This window comes from Dipodomys merriami, unplaced genomic scaffold (assembly GCF_024711535.1).
Source record: "Dipodomys merriami isolate MVZ:Mamm:240054 unplaced genomic scaffold, mDipMer1.0.p SCAF_10, whole genome shotgun sequence".
In the NCBI taxonomy this organism is placed as follows: Eukaryota; Metazoa; Chordata; class Mammalia; order Rodentia; family Heteromyidae; genus Dipodomys; species Dipodomys merriami.
Window position 1 is genome coordinate 1,029,151 of NW_027202271.1, and position 14,618 is coordinate 1,043,768.

Consider the following 14,618-nt stretch of genomic DNA (forward strand, 5'->3'; position numbering starts at 1 on the left):
GCTCATATCATGTTCTTGCTGTGAATTTACACATCCTGTTCTTTAAGTCTAGGAATTTTTTTTTTCCTCCATCTGGTTCAGTCACACATTTCCCTTCTTACTAGTTTTTTATTTTGGGGGGGGGGTTGGTGCTTGAACTCAGGGTCTTGCTCTATGGCTTGGCTTTTTCACTCAAGGCTATACCACTTGAATGATACTTCTACTGCCAACTTTTTGCTGGTTATTTGAGATGAATGTCATGGATTTTTCTGCCAGATCTGCCCTGGAACTGTGATCCTCAGATCTCAGCCTCCTGAGTTGCCATGTTCCCCTTAGTTTGCTGAGGCTGAATACCCAGATATTTGCTTGATAAATTGCCGCCCCTGATATATATGATGGTATTGCTATGGATGCTAGACTATTAAATATTTCACAATTGAATAATTAAAATATTTAATACTGACGGGTTAAATCCATATCTGGCCTGTTAAAGGCTAAACTTGATAGGTGCTTCAAAGTTGAGTCACTCACTTGAAGAAATGTGTTTAATTTTCAGTCTTGATTATAAATTCCAAATTACTGGCAATTATACTGATTGTAAGGAGAGCCTCAAGATTATAGAAAACCACTATCTTTTCATGACCACTTCCTGTGCACACTCAGGTCACCAAGCAGAGGACCTGGTCATAGTCTGACATGCAGGACAGGGCAATAAACTTGGAAATTACTGAAATGTTTCTATTTTTAAATGCTTTGTTTTACCTTAATTATTCAAAGTTTGTATTCTTGTAAGGGTTTGCAAAGTTCATTGGTTGAGTCTTAGGGACAGGTTCATGCTTATTGTGCAGGTTTATACAATACTGAAAAAGAAACGCAAATGTGTTAGAAGTCTTACGAAAGAAAAGGGGCGCTGGTAGCTCACACTTGTCATCCTAGCTACTCAGGAGGCTGAGCTATGTGGATCCTTGTTTAAAGCCAACTTGGGCAGAATTGTCTGAGGCTCTTATTTCCAACTAACCAGCAAAAGGCCGGAAGTGGAGCTGTGCCTCAGGTGGTTAAACATCAGCCCTGAGTGAAGAAACCAAGTGAGAGCATAGAACTTTCAGTTTAAGCCCCAGTACTGGCACCATAAAAAAAAAAAAAAATAGAACTGAGCTTCTTATTTATTGCAGACAATTATTTGTGTATTTATTTATTCCTTTATTTATTGTTCAATCCCAGGGTTTGAACTCAGGACATGCTTGTTCAGCTTGCTTGCTCACTCAGCTGAACCTCTGCCACTTGAGCCATAAGTGTTTTGGAGATTGCATCTCATTGGGCTTTTCTGGTTAGGCCGCATTCAAACTGATCTTCAGGATCTCAGCCTCTAAGTAGCTGTGATTATATAGGCTTAAGCCACTGACACCTAAGGATGTGTGTACATTTTTTAAAATTCTTTTTAAATTGGTATGTGATAATACACAGGTGTGTTGAGTGCTGCGTGGTAATTGGATACATATATATGTATGGAGTGATCAAATCAGGGTAATTAGAATTTTCATATCCTTAAACATTTATCATTTCTTTGTGTTGAGGGCATTTTAACTCCTGTCTTCTGAGAAGCCATTCTCAGAGGGGTGGATGTGTGCTAGCCTGTATTTGAAGAATGTCAGCATGTGGCCTTGAACATACACTGCATTGCTCAGAGTCTTTTTTTTTTTTGGTCTGTCTTGGGGCTTGAACTCTGGGCTTGGGTGCTATCCCTGCACTCTTCAGCTCAAGGCGAGCGCTCTACCACTTGAGCCACAGCACCACTTCCAGTTTTCTAGTGGTTTATTGGGGAGATAAGAGTCTCACGACTTTTCTGCCCGGGCTGGCTTTGAACCACGATCCTCAGATCTCAGCCTCCTGAGTAGTTAGGATTACAGGCATGAGCCACCAGCACCCAACTTGCTCAGAGTCTTATTCTTTGATCTTCTCTGCCTTGCCTTTCCCACCCAGGCCTCACACTTTCACAATAAAATAGTTAGAAATTTAAAATCTTACACTAATCACATTTGTAACTCAAGGACCCTTACATATGGAATCTTGGAAAATCAGCCTCCTTGCTTCATAGATTTTTCTTCTGCCTGCCTGCCTGCCTGCCTGCCTGCCTGCCTTCCTTCCTTCCTTCCTTCCTTCCTTCCTTCCTTCCTTCCTTCCTTCCTTCCTTCCTTCCTTCCTTCCTTCCTTCCTTCCTTCCTTCCTTCCTTTCCTCTCTCTCTTCCCCTCCCTCGCTCTCTCCCCCCCACCCCTCTTTCTCTCCTTGTGTCAGTAGTAGGCCTGGACACTGTCCCTTAGCTTTTTCACTTAAGTCTGCTGCTCTGCCACTTGACTCACATCTCCACTTTTGGCTTTTTGGTGCTTAATGAAAATCAGAGTCTCTTGGACTTTCTTATCCAGACTGGCTTTGAATAGCAGTTCTCAGATCTCAGCCTCCTGAGTAGCTAAGATTTTAGGTGTGACTCACTATACTGAACTGATAACTCTTTCTTTAGTACCCTGTGTGTACCTTCTATAGAGTATTTTTGCCCATAGCCCTTGATAGTCATATAGTTTTATCTTAAGCCAGGTGCTGTAGTTCATACTATACCAAGCTACTCAAGAGGCTATGATCTGAGGATCCTGTTTTGAAGCTAACTGAGCAGAAAAGTCTATGAAACTCATCTCCAGTGAACCAGCTAAAAGCTGGAAGTTGAGCTGTGGCTCAAGTGGTAGAGCACCAACCTTGAGCAACAAAGCTTAGCAAGAATATGAAGTTCCTGAGTTCACACCCCAACACTGGCAGAAAAAGAAATCATCATTCTTGAATGTCCCTGGAGAATATCCTTAGGAGAATTACTGGCAGTGACAACAATAATAGTCACCCAATACTCACATTAGCCCAGTTAACTCTGAGCCTGCAAAGCTTCAATTCTTATCACACTGATTTTATTATGAATGAGGAAAGCTGGGCACAGAGTGATTAAGTGACATTCTCAGCCTACACATCCCTCCTCCATGGATGACCTGCGCCAGTCAGCTAGCATGCCACTGCACGTTATGACAGCCTGCATTGCTGAACTAGCCTAGTCCCCTGCAAGCCTTGGAGCTGCTGTCTCGTGTCTGATACTCAGCCATTTGAAGTAGCATGCCAGGTGACCCAAAATTTGGTGCCACTCAACCAAGCCCCAAAGTTCAATGACACCCGTCTCTGTTAGTTTGGGGGCAGTGGGCTGAATTGGTGCCTTCTGGATGTGGGAATTTGAGTCAGATAAAACAGTTTAAAATATGTAACAGATAAAATACACAATAAAAGGAGGAGAATGAAGAATACCTTCCCTGGTGACATTGACCAAGAAGCCTTGTACTCAGAACCTGACTTATGGACCTGTAACCCCTTTGTACAAATTTCTTAATAATAATAGTTGTAACAATTCACCTGTCAGTTGTGAGGGTCAAAAGGAGGGAACAAAAGAATACCTTCCATTTAGTTGCCTTGTTCTTTTTAGCTTGTTTTTCCCCCCCCAGAGCTGAGGACTGAACTCAGGGTGTTGTACTCTTCCACCGAGCTGAGCTAAATCTCCAACCCCTACCTTCCGTGCAGAAGCATACTACTACCTTAGAATTTTAGTCTCTCTCTCTCTCTCTCTCTCTCTCTCTCTCTCTCTCTCTCTCTCTTTCTCTCTCTGATGCTGGTACTGGGGCTTGAACTTAAGGGGCTTGCACTGTTCACTGTTTCACTTGAGGCTTGCACTCTTACACTTGAGCCACACCTCCACTTCCAGCTTTTTCCTGGTTAATTGGAGATAGGAATCTCATAGTCTTTTCTCCTTGGCCTTGCTTCAAACTGCAATCTTTATATCTCAGCCTCCTGAGTAGCTAGGATTGTTGTAAGGCAAATTATCCCAGAAGCCACATTTTGGAAGATGGAATATTGAAGTCTTTATTATACAGTTAGCAGGGTGCAGGCAGCCAGTTGTAACAAAGGCTTGCAGCCCCCAAATATACTTAATAAGGTTAGGAAACAGGCCAGAGAGGAAAGAACAAAAACAATACCAACAAACCAATTCAGCTCCGATGGAAAGCTGAATTGGGACACTAAGATGACTGGAGATGAATCAGGTGACAGGACACAGAACACAATCATGGAGACACACATGGCATGGCATCCTAGCGTTTGGGCTAGTCAGGGCCTAAAGGAAATTCCAGGCACTGGACTGACAGATTCGGTATCCTATCAGCCAAGTGCCCACTCCTGTAGGTGTTGGGCAGGGGATGTTTCCCTTCCCCAGCATGAAGACAAGATGCCAGACTCTACCATCTACCATGTGGCCAAGGTGGTGCCGGCCAGACCTGACCTCCTTATTTCATGATTACAAGCATAGCCACCAGTGCCCAGCCATTTTAGTCTTCTATACAATGTCCATACTTGGAGCAGCTTGAGTCAAGATCTCATACAGATGTGAATAACAAAAACATTTTATTTATTGAGAAACAAACGCATGGGGATTGTGTAACAAGAGCAAAGAAAAAGGTTTAACAGTCTGGGGATGGAGGTTGTCGTGGTTGGCGGCATCCTCGAGGCTCCACTGTGTTGCTCCTAACAGAATGTCTCTTTACTGTATTTTGGTGCCATCTGGTCTGGCCCTTGTCAGGTTGCTCTCTCCTCCGGAGGGAAGAGAGGACTTGCTGCCATAGCCAGCGGAAGGCCCACCCAAAGTTCAGGCAGGATATGGTGGGAGTGTCTGCATCAGAGGTGGCCGCCTCCTCCAGCTGTCCAGATGAGTTGAAGGAGGTTTCTGGGGTGCTCTTGCTGTGGTTCTCAGTCTCTTGGCTCATCACCTGCTTAGAAAAGGAGACTGAGTCAAGTCCCATCCACCTCTACTTGTTTGTGAGCCTCAACATAAGTTGCTAAAAAAAAAAACATAGCCCAACTGTAAATGCCAAGTACTGATACCCATACATACTTAAATACATTTGTGTTCTCTCTCTTCCTCCTCCCATCCCCACCCTCTGTGAAGGTACTGGGGCTGAACTCAGGCCTAGGCATTGTCCCTTAGCTTTCTCACTCAAGGCTGGCACTCTACCACTTAAGCCACACCTCCACTTCCAGCTTTTTGCAGGTTCGTTGGAAATAAAGAGACTTGCAGACTTACCTACCTGGACTGGTTTTGAACTGTGATCCTCATATCTCAGTCTCCCTAGATAGCTAGGATTATAGGTGTGTGTTACCAGTACCCTGCTCCAACAGGTATTAAAGGTCTACTGTCAAACCAAATATTATCACTAGGGTTGTCCTGGCAATCCTGTGGAGCATCTCTGTGCTCTCTACCCGAGTTCATGTTCCCTAAACTGGAGAAGTCTCTGAAAACTGGATGTCATCTGCATTGTCTGGTACAGTCCCCTTGGATAAGCCTTGACAGTGTGACTGACCTGAGCCATTTGTAGAGGGGTGCTGCTGGCCAGCAGGAAATCTTCCTCCTGAGTAGATTTCAGAAACATGGACTCCTCTTCCTCCTTATCAGCTTTCTGATTTTCTAGAAAAGTTTCAAGCTTGTGTACAAGTCCATTGAGTTTGCCAAGAGTCAGTTTTGTGTCCTCTTCTGGCCACTTGTCTGCCCACCAGTGGGGCCTGTGTAGATCCCTATTAGTTATGGAGTCGGCTTGGTCACAGTCGGCATCCATGTCCCAGGCCAGGGGAATGCTTAGCTGGCGAAACTGCTCTGGGTTGTCCTGAATCTGTTCTTGTCTCCTCAAGAGTCTCCTTATGCTCCTCATCTGCTGGGTCCCTTGGGCAGGAGGAGGGAGGAAGTGGGCTGGAGAATCCATACAGGTCAGGTCTTCACATCTGGTTAGATCCTCATAGAAAAAGACATTCTCCCAGGGGAAATAGCCCACAGAGAGGCTCAGGTCAGATTTGGAGTCAGAGACATAGTCTTCTGTGTCTGAGTAGTCACTGCTGGAGGAGGAGTTTGCCATGACATTCCGAGGCAGAAAAACCTTAGCTCTCCCTTGACTTGGAACTTTAAAAGAGAAAAACACACACACACACACAAATAATAACTAATGTTGGGAAGAAGGAGAAAGTCATGTCCTTAAGTAACAATATATCTACCTTTTTTTTCTGGTGTGTGTGCACTGGTACTGGGCTTTGAAATCAGGGCCTAGGCCCTCTCTCCCTTATTTTTTTACCTTACATCTGATAATCTGCATTTGAACCTCATTGTACTTGTGGCTTTTTTTTTTTTTTTGGTAGTTAATTAGAGATAAGAGTCTCTTGGGCTTTCCTGCCTGGGTTGGCTTCAAACTGTGATCCTCAGATATTAGCCTCTTGATTAGCTAGGATTACAGGCCTGGGCGACTTTGCCCAGTTGAAATCAGTTTTTAAAAAGAGAACCTGCCTGGGCTATGAATGTGGCTTAGTGGTAGAGTGCTTGCCTAGCATGCATGAAGCCCCTGGGTTAGATTCCTCAGTACCACATAAACAGAAAAAGCTGGGACTGATGCTGTGGCTCAAATGTTAAGAGTGCTAGCAAAAGAAGCTCAGGGACAGTAATAGGCCCTGAGTTCAAGCCCTAGGACTAGCAAAAACCAAACCAAACAAAAAAAAACCTAATTTGTATCTATATATCTAGGCATATATGTGTATATATACATACATACATCTGTCTGTATACATATATAGATATATATAGATATATATATTTTTTGGTCATGGTGCTTGAACTCTGGGCCTAGGCATTGTCCCTTAGCTCTTCAGCTCAAGGCTAGCATTCTACCACTTGAGCCACAGCGCCACTTCTGGTTTTCTGATGGTTTATTGGACATAAGAGTCTCATGGACTTTCCTGCCAGGGCTGGCTTTGAACCGCAGTCCTCAGATCTCAGCCTCCTGAATAGCTAGGATTACAGGCATGTGCCACTGGCACCTGGCTTCTAATATTCTTTTATGTACCAAATTGCTTTCTGGAAAGGTTATGGACATTTAAATGCCTACCTTCCCACCATCTAATGGCATGTTTGGTCCAGCTTTCTGCCTGAAATTCATGGAAGTGTGACTGGAAGAACATGGGCACATGCACATGCATGCGCACACGTGCGCACAGACACAAACACACAGACACACACACACACACACCTCTCACCCCCCTGCTTTGATGGCTGCCTACATGAGAAGAAGCTCTTCAAATGCCTGAGGCATAAATAGGATGTTGACACTTGAGTCCCTCACTCAAGTGTCAGGGACTCCAGGTCCAACTGCCTGACATCTGTGTTCCAGGACTGTTGGTTTCCCCAGCAACAGAGCAGCCAAGTCAAAGTCATGAGTGTGGGGAGAAAAAGCCATAGTCAGTCCCTTGGGACACACATCAGGACACTGAAGAGGATCCTTGTGGCTTAAAGAATTATATGGTTCTTAATTTTTTTTAATTTTTAGTTTTTTTTTTCATATGTCTATACTGGGACTTGAACTCATGGCCTTGTGCTTTGGCTTGGCAATTTTGTTCAAGGTTGGTGCTCTACTACTTGAGCCACAGCTCAGTCATGTGAGGGCATAGGGGCCTCATTGCCAGGCTAGGGTGGAGTGGTGGCATCAAGGCAGACCTGGGCAAGGCGGAGTTTAAGTGAGTGACCTAAGCACTTCCTGCTTCTTCCTCACTGGTTACTTGGCGATAGGAGTCTCATGGACTTTCCTGCCCAGACTAGTTTTGAACTGAGGTCCTTAGATCTCTGCTTCCCTAGTAGCTTTGACATAGGCATGAACCTCTGACACCTAGCTATTTTTTTATTCTTACTGCTTATTTTATAATAATTGTGACAGGACTATTAAACAAGGGGTGGAGGTGTGAAGAGGGAACAGTTGGTGGGAGCAGCCCCAGTGGGCAGGTCGGGCACAGGGGGATGGATGTGGTCAGTGAGGCTGCTCAAAACCTGTATCTGCTAAGGCTGAGAGCCCTCCCTCCCTTTTGGTGCTGGTACTGGGACTTGAACTCAAAGTGTAGATTTTTGCTCAAGGCTGGTTCTATACCAACTTCCTACTCTTTACTCGTGAATTGGAGTTGAGTCTTAAGAGACTTTCCTGCCAGATTGGTTTCAAACTGAGATCCTTAGATCTCAGCCTCCTTTTTTTTTTTTTTTTTTTTTTTTTTTTTTTTTGTCGGCGCCTGAACTTTGGGCCTGGGAGCTGTCTCTCAGCTCATCAGCTGTAGACTAACTCTCTACCACTTAAGCCTCAGGCCCACTTCCAGCTTTTTCTGCTTATGTGGTGCCGAGGAATCACCGAGGGCCTCATGCATGCCAGGCAAGCATTCTACCACTGAGCCACCTTCCCAGCCCCTCTCAGCCTCCTTTAGTAGGTAAGATTACAGATGTGAGCTACTGATGCCCAGCTATCTTTTTATTCTGATTATTTATTTTAGAAGAATTATTGTGGATAAAAACAGTTTTCCAAACCAGATTCTTAGCTGAAATAGGTGTGGTGATTATTTTGGGTGAGGTTGGTGGATTGTACAATTTTCTTTGTTCTGTTTCCGTGTTCATTCCCAAATAGAGACACCATATCACAGTTGGTGTGTTCATTCAAGGGGCAGAGAATGACATGCCATGGTGGGTTTTTTTTTAATGTTTGTACAAATAATAAAAAAATTAGACATGAACTAGTTTCCAACTGTGATTGTATATGAAAATGTAGTCCATGTAACCATTGTGCTTCTGGTTAGGACTCACCCTCAAGTGAGGTGGATCCTCTGCTGTGATGCCTGGTCACGGCGCCCCTGCAAAACTGTGCAGGTCCCACTGAAGAACCAATCAGGATTTGAATGCTTTCCCAGGGTACTGCTACTGGAGGAGGCCACATTGCAGACTTGTCCAACAGGAAATGCACTGAAGGAATCTGTTGGGGGTTATGAGTAATGTCATGTGACATTTAATTTGCATCATGTTGAGAAGCCACAGGTAGAAGTCATTGAAATACAGTTTTTCTGTTTCTAGCACTATTTTTTTTTTTTTAATGTGCCATACTGGAACTTGAATGCAGAGCCTCCCATTCTTGCTTAGATTTTCTGCTCAAGGCTGCTACGCTACCACTTCAGTCACACTTCCACTTCTGGCTTTGGGCTGGTTAATTATAGATAAGAGTCTCATGGGTCTTTCTACCTTGGTTGGCTTTGAACCTCCATCCTCAATCTCAGCTAGGATTACAGCCACCAATACTGGGACTCTTCCTCTAGAAACCATTTTAAATTGGGTAAAGGAAAAAAAAATAAACCTAAAATTTGAGGAAAGAAGGTAAGGAGGATGTAGACTCCACAGGAAACAAACAAGAAACTACAGATTAAAGACTGGCATTTAATGACCTTTGCTTAAAAGACTCATATAAAATGATCAAAATGTGAAGACAACCTTTTTTTACTAGTTCCCAGGAAATTTTAGAAAAGAGTGAATGTTGAACTAGGAACCTGTAACTCACGCCTGTAATCCTAGCTACTCAGAAGGCTAAGCCAGACTGGGCAGGAAAGTTAGTGAGACTCCTATCTCCAATTAACCAGCAAAAAAGCCAGAAGTGGAAGTATGGTTCAAGTGACAGAGAGCCATCCTTGATAGAAAAAGCTAAGAGATAGTACCAAAGGAAAGAAAATAGAGGAAAAAAAAGTAGAAATGTACAAAGTTGATTATCTGAGAAAAATCTGAAAGGGTTCAGTGGCAGACAAGCTGGCTTTCTACTATATTCCAGTGGAGCATAGAAGAGAAAAGGGCTAGGGGATGGCCTACATTGTTGAAAAATCAGAAAGATGGTAACTTATGTGAGGGATGAGGGAAAAGAGAATGTGAATGGGAACAGGTAACCGGGAATGCCTATTAAAGCCAATAATTCCCTTTTTTAGGGGGAGGATAGGGTACTAGGGCTTGAATTCAGGGCCTCGTTCTCTCCCTCCCCTTTTTTTGCTCAAAGCTGGAACTGTACCACTTCAGCTTTTTGCCAATTAATTGGAGATGTCTCATGATCTTCCTTCCCTGGATTGGCTTTGAACTGTAATTCTCAGATATCAGCCCCCTGAGTAGCTAGAATTACAGACATATGAGCAACCAGGGCCCTGCTTCAGTTTTATTAAATTGGCAAGAACCTGGAAAAAGAAGCAGAATAAAGCTTAGGATGGGAGTGGAGGATGCAAGGGTTGGGTATATGTATCTCTGCACATTGCCGTCAGCCACCACAGAGCCCACTGTTAGACTGCCTCTAACTAGAATATTCCACTCCTGCTTCTTCCCACTTTATGATTTGCAATTTCAAGCCAGGCTCTGGGGGCTCATACTTGTCATTTTAGCTAGTCAGTAGCCTGAGATCTGAGGATCCAGATTTAAAGCCAGCCTACGGAGGAAAAGTCTTTGCAACTTTCACCAGCAAAAAGCTGGAAAAGTATGTATGGCTCAAATGGAGAGCACCAGCCTGGAGTGAAAAGCTAAGGGAGAGCACCCAGGCCCTGAGTTCAAGCCCTACTAGCAACACATACACACACACACACAAGAATGATTTGCCATTTCAGAGTGCACTTTACATTGGTGTCCAGACCTCTTTTTAGCACAAAGCTTTCTCTACACTTCCCTAAGGCTAAGTAAATTAAATGTCTTGGGGAGTTCCCTGCTGTATCTGTGAATAGATACTTTTATGTGTCTGCATAGGCTCTGTTCAATTTGGAGCCTTTGTACATAGGCTTAGAAGGAAGTTCATTTTCTAAAGTAAACTTGTGCAGGCTGCCAGCATGGAAATGGGTTAATAAGAATGATGCAGTGGCTCATGCCTGTAATCCTAGCTACTCAGGAGGAAGCTGAGATCAGAGGATCGTGGCTCAAAGCCAGCCTGGGCAGGAAACTCTGTGAGACTCCTATCTCCAATAAACCACTCAGAAACCTGGAAGTGGCACTGTGGCTCAAGTGGTAGGGTGCACACCTTGAGCTGAAAAGCTGCAGGATAGCTCTCAGGCCCAGAGTTCAAGTCCCACGGCTGACAAAAGAAAAGAAAAGAATGATGCAGAAGCCAGACTTCCCCATAGCTCACACCTATAATCCTAGGTACTCAGGAGGCTAAGATCTGAGAATTGTGGTTCTAAGCCAGCTCAGACAGCAAAGCCTATTATCTGTCCTTCTCCCCCCTCCCCCCGCCACCCCCCACCCTCAACAAAACAAAACCTGGAAATGAAGCTTTGCTTAAGTGGTAAAGCTTTAGTGTTGAACAAAAAAACTCAGGGATAGTGCTCAGGTCCTGAGTTCAAGCTCTAGGACTGCACCAAAAAAAAAAAAAGAGAGCTTGTCATTTCTTTTAAAAACTATTACTCCTTCAGCAGCAATGTTAAAAATCACTTGTCTCACCCAGGCACTGGTGGCTCACACCTGCAGCTACCCAGCAAGCTGAGTTCTGAGGATCACAATTCAAACCCATCTCAGGCAGAAAAATTTGTGAGACTTTTATCTCCAATTAGCCAGCAAAGAAGTAGAAGTGGAGGTATGGCTCAAGTGATATACCACCAGCTGGGAATGAAAAAGCTAAAAGATAGCAAGTATCCAAACCCTGAGCTCATGACCTGGCGCGCACGCGCGCACACACACACACACACACACACACACACACACGTACGCACGTACGCACGCACGCACACACACATGATAGCAAGTATCCAAACCCTGAGCTCATGACCTGGTACTAACACACACACACACACACACACACACACACACACACACACACACTTTTCTCGACTTTTTTTGCTCCTATTGTGTACTATGTTTTATAATAAGTATTTTGACTGTGGATCTCTCTGCAATCATTTTGGGGGTGTGGAGAAAGGCAGGGCCTCTGTACGCATATTATAGGGGAAGTTTGAGGGGTCGTTGGTTATGAAAAAGTAAGTTTAACTTGAATAATTTAAACTAGGAAATAGTTTTGACTACAGAATAGTGTGATACTAGTTATAAATAATGTTGTTTGGATTGCATAACAATTTGGATGTTTTCCTTCCAGGTTTTCCTTTTGCTTATATTTATATAAACTTTTGGCAGTTCACAAATTAATACATGTAGGAGAAATAAACCTTAAGAAATGGGCTTCCCTCCATAGGTGGAGAGGTGCAGAAAGGGCAGGAGGGAGGGTAGACAAATACAATCATGCTGTTGAGTGTACACTACATAGAAAAGGACCTATGTTACTTATGGGCAGGGATGGAAGGGAGAATGGGGGAAAGCAAATGAAGGGGTGATTGTCCAAAAAAGAAATGTACTCATTACTGGATTTATGAAATGGAAACCTCTCTGTCCAACACCTTAATAATAACTAAAATCATTTTTTAAAGAAAAGAAATATACTTTCTCTTAGACACTGATGGCTCATGCCTGTATTCCTAGCTCTCGAGAAACTGAGATCTGAGGTTGCAGTTCAAAATCATCCTGGGCAGAAAAATCCCTGAGACTCTTATCTCTAATTAATGAGCAAAAAGCCAGAAGTGGCTCAAGTGGTAGAATACTGTCCTTAAACAAAAAAAATGAAGGGAGGGACTGGGAAGGTGGCTCAGTGGTAGACTGCATGCATGAGGCCCTGGGTTCGATTCCACAGCACCACAAAAGCAGAAAAAAGCCAGAAGTGGCACTGTGGCTCAAGTGGTAGAGCGTTGGCCTTGAGCTGAAGAGCCCCCAGGCCCAGAGTTCAGGCCCCCACGACTGACCAAAAATCAAAAACCAAAAAAAAAAACCAAACCCCAAAACTAAGGCACAGCGATCAAACCCTGAGATCAAGTCCAAATACACACAAACACACACAAATGTAGATCCCCATTCCTAGGAATTTCTGGGTCAGTCTGGTTGGAATTGGGTCTAGAAGGAGCAGTGTTCCTGGGGATGTTCTGGAGACAGTTCTCACCTTAAGGTATACTGCTCTAGACCAGTCACAGAGACCATGATGGACTCAAGTGGAAGAAGGCAGGATGCCTGTGGTAAATGTACTTGGAGAAGTTAGAGTACAAGACCAATACAAGAGACCTCCAGCCAATGGGAGCCATAAGAGCTCAGCGCTGGAAAGCCAGTGCCACAAACTGATTCCTAGTAAGATTCAGGTTAGCTGAGACATTCTAGGTATCCACCTTTTGGAGATGAGTCCATAGAGATAAGAGCATTACCGGAGGAGGGAACTAAACTTCAATATTGAATGCAGTTGTTTTCTCCACCACCAAGAAAATTTGAGCAGGATACTGGGGACTCACACCTGTAATCCTAGCTATGAAATCTGAGGCTCAAGGCTTTAAGCCAGCTCAAACAGAAGAGTTTGTGGTTAATCTCCAGTTGACCACTCTCAGTCTGGAAGTGGAGCTATAGATCAAGGATAGAGTGCTGGGCTTGAGTGAGAAAAGCTAAGAAATAATTCCTAGGCCTTGAGTTCAAGCCCTCATACTGGTTCAAAAAACAGCAACGAAACCAGGAAAAAAATGCAGTAAAGAGGTAGCTGCCGATATGAAGTGAATGCAGTTGATTACTATTGGTGGCTCATGAACTTGAGTGTACCTCTGAGTCACCCAGAGAATTTGTTTGAACATGGGTTTCTGGATCCACCTACAGAGTTTCTGGGATTAGGAGGACATCTGGGTGGGGCCTGAGGATTTATGTATATAACAAGTTATGCTGGTCTGGAGACTAGGCTTGGAAATCTATTGCTTTTAATGAATTTGATGCTTTAATTGATCAAAAATTACACGAATTATAACTAATTGAGGAACCAAGGTGATGTGATAATGTGATATGGACTACTTCCTCCTCCCCCCCCCCCCACTTTTTTTTCTTTTTTTTTTTTGCCATGGGGCTTGAACTCATGGCCCTGGCACTATTGCTGAGCTCTTTCACTCAAGGCTAGTTCTCTACCACTTTGAGCCACAGCGCCACTTCTGGTTTTCTGAAGGTCAGTTCACAGTAAGAGTCTCACAGACTTTCTTGCCCAGGATGGCTTTGAACTGTGACACTTAGATGTCAACCTCCTCAGTAACTAGGATTATAAGTGTGAGCCATGGGTGCACAGCTACTTCCTCCATTTTTTTTTCTACCACTTATTTTTCCTTTGGGGATTTTTTTTTTTTGGTTCCTGTACTAGGGCCTTGGTGGTGTCCTTTGTTTCTTTCTTTTCATTCAAGGCTGTCTGTACCACTTGACCATGGTTCTACTTCCAGCTTCTCGCTTGTTAATTGGAGATGAGTTTCATGGACTTTTCTACCCCTTTGAGCTTCAATCCTCAGCTCAGCCTTCTGTGTAGCTAGAGTAACAGATGGGAACCACTGGCATCAGGCTTCTTCAGAGATATCTTTATTTTCAGAGCCACTGGCCTAACCAAAAATACTGGAGCTCTGGACAGAAATGTTATCATAGACAATTTGAGAACTACAGTTTTTATATGCAACATATACCATTAGTACCATTAAAATCCTTATCACAATTAAGTCTAGTATGTCCCATTTTATTGCTGAAATATACTAAAAAGCATTTTAACACACCGCTTTTTGGTACTTGAACTCAGCAGCAGGCCTTCAAATTCTCAGCTTTTTTTTTTTTTCTTCTTTTTCTTTTCACCTCTAGGCTAGAATCCTATCACTGAACTATACTTCCACTTCTGGC

At 43.7% G+C, this 14,618-nt stretch overlaps 2 protein-coding genes across 9 annotated transcripts in view; one reads left to right on the forward strand and one right to left on the reverse strand.

Annotated features, from left to right (window-relative positions):
• Ppfibp1 (PPFIA binding protein 1) overlaps window positions 1-14,618 on the forward strand; it is a 132,264-nt gene that overhangs the window by 49,130 nt on the left and 68,516 nt on the right. The window lies entirely within an intron of this gene.
• On the reverse strand, window positions 4,470-7,245 carry CUNH12orf71 (chromosome unknown C12orf71 homolog). Of its 2 annotated transcripts, none has more exons than XM_070034647.1 (3): window positions 7,148-7,245; window positions 5,413-6,002; window positions 4,470-4,821 (listed from the first exon to the last, which is right to left on the reverse strand). In XM_070034647.1, exons 2-3 carry the CDS (start codon window positions 5,956-5,958, stop codon window positions 4,516-4,518), a joined length of 852 nt encoding a protein of 283 aa, XP_069890748.1. In that variant the 5' UTR covers window positions 5,959-6,002; window positions 7,148-7,245; the 3' UTR covers window positions 4,470-4,515. The 2 variants fall into 2 exon arrangements, with proteins under 2 accessions (XP_069890748.1, XP_069890745.1); XM_070034644.1 differs by having other exon boundaries at window positions 7,117-7,245.